We start from the raw sequence: 6,718 nt of genomic DNA, 5'->3' as shown, positions 1-6,718 counted from the left end.
CCTGAGAACCCGTTTACCCGACCCAATCCATTTATTAAATGGGTTGTCGGGTCGGGTTCGTGTTTGCCACAGCCGACCCGTTTAATAAACGGGTCGGATTCGGGTTGAGGTATGCTGACCCGCCAACCCGTCGGGTCGACCCGCCAACCCGACACGATTGCCACCCCTACCCACAGGAAGCTTTTGTCAGAACTGGGGCCCACAGGTGGCGGAGACCAGTACAACGAAACTTCCCTCAGGGCCCTTTGGAAACTGACTAAATCAACCCCTAGCTTTTCGGGTATTGACCAACCGAGCCCTTTAAAATCTATCCGAACGTCCCCCCAAACGCACCTTCGGCGGCCGGTTTAGATTGAAACAGGGGGCGGTTTGGGTGTGGTATGCTGACTGTGCAGCACAAGTGGGCATCCGGGATCATTTGCGGGCCCCACAGTCCAGCCAATTCCTGGCTCACGTTAGTTCCCCCACAGTCGACGTGGAGAACTGGGACCCACCCATCCCCTTGGCCATAAAGAGGGATGGTGGCGAGGTGGGGGAGGGAAGCAAACGGGGAGGAATGAAGGAACCAGCTGCTGCCTTCAAACTCTTTGGTCAAACCATTCACCACCACCACTTATTTGGATCAGACTCAAATTCCGACGGCACTGGCAGCACCACCGGTCATGAGGTCGAAACTAAACTCTCACTTTTCCTTCCCTCTTTTTCTTTTCTTTCCTTTTTTTCGGATAACAGCTAAAAAAAAAAAACTACCCAATTGGACGTCCGCTTACAAGCTGCGAGTAGAAGTGACAACGGGTCAGATCAGGTTCGGATCCAGTAAATTCAACCCCCAATCTGACTTTTGGGTCGGGATATCAAACTCTTGCCATCTTTGAACTTCAACAGCTCTTAAGCCAACTCGTTTAGCCTGATGTTCAGAGCCGTCTCTCTCTCACCATGCACATTGAATTTAGGAGCACTTTTTTTATGAAAATGAAAGGTAGAATTTATATAAATATATATATTGGTGGCTGGGATTCAGGCAGACAGAAACGAGCTAATTTTCCCATAGGTGCAATTAAGGATAGTTTTGTGTGAGATTGCAGATCTGAACCATGATAAAGTGTTTGGCTCTGTGACTGTATAATTGAATCTTTGTTTTTTTGGTGATTTCAAGAACTTGGGAATGTCGGGATTAGCTTTGCGGATGAATTTGAAAGGTCAACATCTAAGGATCACAGGGAAGGTAGAGATGTCTAACACTCCCATTCTAGCTCTTTTTCTTCTTCTTTGTGAAATACCTTGTTTCAGTTTAGCGAATGAGCAGAAAATCCTTCGAAAATCCTAGAAGGATTTTCATAGTTTGCGAAGGCAAGATTTTTTTTTTTTCCATTCTGCATCTTGGAGGATAAGGGTTACCCTCTGTTAGAGGGTTCTTGGTTTTTTGACTTTGTAGTTTTCTATCGCTGAAGTTTGGGCAAGTTTGGAAGCAGGAATAGGAACTTTTGCATATGAGAAGTTTTCATAGAAGAACTTTTCTTTATGAAAAAATCACTAATATGTGTGATATGAAAATTGGGTTGGACAAATATTAGTATGTTTTGATTCAAGTGAGAGCTGCCCTCAAAACTAAAAATTTTTTATTGAAAATTATCCATCTCTACAATTGAGAAATGTTTTTTTGTCAAAGGCAGGGCAAAATAGAAATTTTTTTCAGTCAAAAACTGTCTATTGTTTGGATCAAATGAAAAGTTGCCACCTTTCCTCTCCGACTAGCATTTTCTCCCTTCTAAAAGGATTATTATTACATTTAGGGCTTGTTTGCAATGCCCTGTGATTCTTGAACTTTCTCAAGATCCTGTTATTGTGAAATCACAATCACAACAATTTTCTCAAGGTGAGTGAAACATGAGAAAAGTACAAATTGTGATTATGATTGACCTTGTGAGTGACAATCTCAACTTCTAGCACCTGCCACCAAAGCAAACGTGTTTTTTGTTTTTTTTTATAGCTGGGGTTAGGCCGTTTCTAATTCTATTATGGATCAGGACACAGCATCAAAGAATGATGAAGGTATTGAGTTTGGGAAGGAAGCTGACCCATCGCCCGGTTCGATGAACGAAGGTGAGGACCCAACCGTTGCCAAGGGAGAGGCACCAACTGAAAAAGGGGAAGGAAAGAAGACACCACCAAAAGGAGGCAGATCGGCGACGGTTCGATGCCCAAGGTGTGAGAGCTCAGACACCAGGTTCTGCTACTTCAACAACTACAGCGTCAACCAGCCAAGGCATTTCTGCAGGGGATGCCAGCGTTACTGGACCAACGGGGGAAGCCACAGGAGCCTGCCTGTTGGCTCTGGCCGAAGGAAAAGGAATCGCAAGATGGAGTTGAACAAAGACCAGTTACTGATTCTCGATAGGTCTTCCTCTTCCTCCTCCTCCTCCTCCTCCTCTGTTCTAAACGCCTCATGCAGCTATGGAGCAGAGGAGCTGAATTTGGCGAGTTTCAACAACTTTCATGTTGGGTTTAATTTCTAGCGATAAATTCTTCCTTCTTTGTACATAAAAAACTTGGGGGCCTAAGCTTGTATGGTAAGAGCAGTGATGAGTGTTGTGTAACTTTGTGTGGCAGGGATAATGTATCGTGTGTTTGATTGCAAAAATGAAAAATTAAAATTTACTCTAAACCATCACTTTAGAGTTTCGGATTCGGATGTGTCTTAATTCCAAATGACTCAGAACACTTAATACATGACCCCATACTTGAGTGAAGCACGGTCCCATGTTGGGGCCCACATAATGGATTTGGATTCTGTGAGTTGTCAGTGGGGCCTCAGGCTATCATCCCACCTGCGTAGGGGTGTCAACTGGTCAGGTTAGGTTCAGACCCAGGTGGCCCCAATTTTCGGGTATGGTAATGGGTCCAGACCTGAGTCTAATCGGACTCATCATAAGAGAAACCATATCCAGACCCGATAAGAATTACATGAACCAGACCCGAGCCATACCTGATAAAATAATAATTTTTTCTATTTTTCCATTGAAAATTTTTGGGTCTTAATCGGAACTCAGGTCGGGCTCAGATCTGGTTTAAAATTTCACAAACTATACCCGGATTCATGTATTAATAGGATCTTCGGTTCTTCTTATTTATCACCACCCTGCCATCAAATCCCTTCTGCTTCCAAATCTGCAAGACAATGACGATTATAGGCCAAACAAGAGAATTGAGAATTCAGTCGAAGGTGGCTGCACCTTATAGGTAGGGTTGTCAATGGGATGGGTTTGGTTCAGACCTAGGTAGAACCAAACCCAGACCTGATTTGAGATGATGATACCAAGTCCGGACTCGGATCCAATTGAACTCACCATAAAAGAAACCATACCCAGATCCTATAAAGATTACATGAACAGACCTGGATAATAATCTGATGAAAGAATATTTTTTTATCTTTTTAAATGAAAATTTGTGGATCTTAGTCTAAACTCGATTCAGATTCTGGTATGAAATTTCACAAACCATACTTGGATCCATATATTAATCGGATACTTTATGTCCCACCCAGATTCTAATCGGACCTTCTTATTTATCACCAAACCCTGACCCAATAGGGTTTGGTATGGGTTGGGTCCAGGTCAAACCCAACCCATTAACACCCCTACTTATAGACAACTCAGCTTCTCTGTCTCAGCCCTCACTAGACGTGTGATCCAAATCCGGGTTGGATTTGAAAATAAATGAGGTCAGGTCTGTTCAGACCCAGGTCTGGACCGTGTGCAAACTAAATGTGTACATGACCGCTAATGCCAACTGTTTCTTTTCTTCACTTGAAAAATCAAGTATGTTTTTCCCCAATTTCACCATACCCAATGCCATGGGGTCTCACACTATAACCATAACCCGAGCCACCACATGAGCTCTGAATTGGATCCAGACTCGGTTCGGACTGAGGTGGGTCCAAACTCATATTTGACTTTGAGATGCGGGTACCAAATCCACGTCTGATCAGCTCAATGTTGTCAGTATCGGAATCGGACCTGTATCGTTTGGCTAACGATTCAAGTGAATCGGCCCATACCAATTATTCTCTAGTGAATTGCGCTGAATCGGCCAAAAAATAATTAAAAATATTTTGTGTCAATCAAAACGTGACATGTGTTAAAGCCATTAAAATAATTTTAAGCTATTTTTTATATTTATTAAAAAATAGCCAATTTAGGTCAGTATTGCATTGATTTTCCGATTGATGCCAATACACACCGATACTGACAACACTAGATTAGGTCCATCATAAGAAAAACCATACACATGAACCAGACCCAGTCCCAGTCCCAGTCCATACCTTATAAACTAATAATTTTTTTTATCTATTTTACAATGAAAAATCATGGACCTTAACATGTGTCCTTATACTAATTACCTGGCTCCATATACTACTCGGACACTTTGAGTTTAAACCGGATTGTAATCGGACCTTTCTATTTATGACTAAACCCTAACCCTATAGGGTTTGGTGCGAGTCAGGTCCGGGTCAAACCTGACCTATTGACACCCCTCGTCATATGTGTAAAAAATTTTAAAATAATAATAATGCACTTTTTTATTAAGGTTGTTTTTTACCCAAAGGGCAAAAAACATTAACCTTATTATATATTACAATTAAACTTATATTTTGTATATTGAATAGTTTTGATCAAGAAACTATATCTTTGTGTTGTACCTTTGGTAAAAGCAAAGTATTCATGTGTCCCACCCTATGGGTGTAACTAGGGATGGACAATGGGCGGGCCAAAACATCCCAAACAGTTTAGGGGACAGACAGGTATGGCTTGGATAAGCCTAATTGACCAGCCGGGTTGGACTTAGGCCCAATTCAAGTCAGGTTCGGGACTAATATAAAACCTATGGCTCGTCTGTTTTGCCCATGAGCCTAATTCAAAACAGGCTCGGTATTGCTCGATTAGTTTTAGGTTTAGTCAAAGTCAAAATCGAGTAAGCAAGGTAGGCTGATTCTGATAGGTTTCAGTAGAAAAAATAGTATACCCAAAAGGTGTGAAGAAAAAATCTCAAATTTGAAGAAAATGTTTCAAACACCTTAGAGAAGGTACAGACCAATTTTTAGGGTCAAACGATATAGGGACAGGTCAGTAAGGTTTCTGGAATGAGATAGACAAATAGGATAAGACAGGACAGGGTTAGACTGGGTTTGGGGATAGTCACACCATGCTTGTAAAATCGATATCTTAGAATTGAGATATGATAAAATCATGATTTTTTTAGGGTTCAAACTAGATATCTCAAGAAAGTTTGGGTCCAAATTTTAGACCTAGAGGGTTCATTGTTTGGGCTGGGCAAATTTTGAAAGTTAGGATAATTTTAGAGTTTATCAAGTTTCAGGTCTAAGCAAGATTGGGTCATATGGGTTCCAGTAAGAATTACGATCCATATGTGAAAGAACTTGGTTCATGGGTTCTTGGGTTACCTAAGAACATGTGTTAGGGTCTAATATAGATTCTAGAGCTCAAGGATATTAGGCTAGGTCGTGGAAGAGGCTAGTGAGGTGGAATGGGTCAAACTACGCATTTTCTTGAATCGATAGAGTGTGATTTTGGTATTTTGGGTCCCAAACGGCTTATGCGGTTTGAGAGAAGGTTAGGGACTGATCCTAAGGTATAATAAAGGTCTAGAGAGTAGTGTAAATACCTGAGAGATATTGGTAAGGAAGGTTTGTTAGTAGAATCACGACTGATAGGGCTCCTATATCGAAATTCATGCTAAAGATCACTCTACAATGAAGATACAGGTACGAGAAAGGTGTAGGCTCTTGGAAGGGTTGAAGGACAAGTCTAGGGAGGCATGACTTCACATGGATCACAGGGATAAGAGAGAGAAATATGAGGGAGGAGATAGAGAAGAGAGAGATATCTAGAGAGGGGGCATTTAGAGGGAGAGAATGTGAGAGAAATCAATCCATAATTTAAAGTTCTCCAGACTTTTATTTATAGCATGAAGGTTTGGAGTAAAGTCTTAACCTAATAACTAATCTATAAGCCATAAAAGAGTCTTATTGTGAAGCATAAATTAGATTAAATAGAGGATTCTAGAGTTTTATCTCTAACGTGACTCTATACAAGCCTAAAGTCCTAAAATCATAAAAGACAACTAAGCAAACCTAATTAAACTCTAGGCATGCACAAGAAGTAGGAGATGTTTTAAAGAAAGGAGGATGCCCCCTTTGTGAGCATTGTTGACTTGCTTTCACGTGTCATATGTTGGAGATGTTATCTCAAATCAAGAAAGTTTGTAGGACGTTGACACTTGTCTCGTGTAGGGCCCACTCCTAATCCACCACCTAAGCTGCCATATCAACATGTATGGCTCTCAAATTGACTGGGTTGTCCACCTCAGCACTGGATCTGGAGAATCATTTAAATCTGAATTGTTTGTTGGATCTGGACATCTTTTTGGGTCTAGACATCCAGTTGAATTTGGGTAAGGAACAACTGATGGACCTTGATACATGCAGACTTGACGTACTTTTTTAAAATTAAATGAATCAAATACTAACATCCAAACCCAATAGTCCGCTACGACTCCCATTGAAGCCAAAAATTGAAACATTAAATCTAACTAAAATATGAAGAATGTCTAAGTAAATTAGGACAGGTTCTGGACTGTAACACCATATTACAAGTCATCATATATTCATAACATTTCTTATTTGTTTCCTTGAATTAAA

At 40.9% G+C, this 6,718-nt stretch overlaps 1 protein-coding gene across 1 annotated transcript; it reads left to right on the top strand.

Annotated features, from left to right (window-relative positions):
- The first annotated feature begins 555 nt into the window (after window positions 1–555).
- Window positions 556–2,648, top strand: LOC149841160 (uncharacterized). Its single transcript, XM_090004684.1, has 3 exons — window positions 556–667; window positions 1,157–1,225; window positions 2,028–2,648. Exons 1-3 carry the CDS (start codon window positions 557–559, stop codon window positions 2,514–2,516), a joined length of 669 nt encoding a protein of 222 aa, XP_089860810.1. The 5' UTR covers window position 556; the 3' UTR covers window positions 2,517–2,648.
- The last annotated feature ends 4,070 nt before the right edge of the window (window positions 2,649–6,718 follow it).

This window comes from Nuphar pumila, chromosome 4, assembly GCF_984573655.1.
Source record: "Nuphar pumila chromosome 4, dmNupPumi1.hap1.1, whole genome shotgun sequence".
Lineage (NCBI taxonomy): Eukaryota > Viridiplantae > Streptophyta > Magnoliopsida > Nymphaeales > Nymphaeaceae > Nuphar > Nuphar pumila.
The sequence above is the reverse complement of the archived record's forward strand: the minus strand, read 5'-3'. Positions and strand labels throughout refer to the sequence as shown.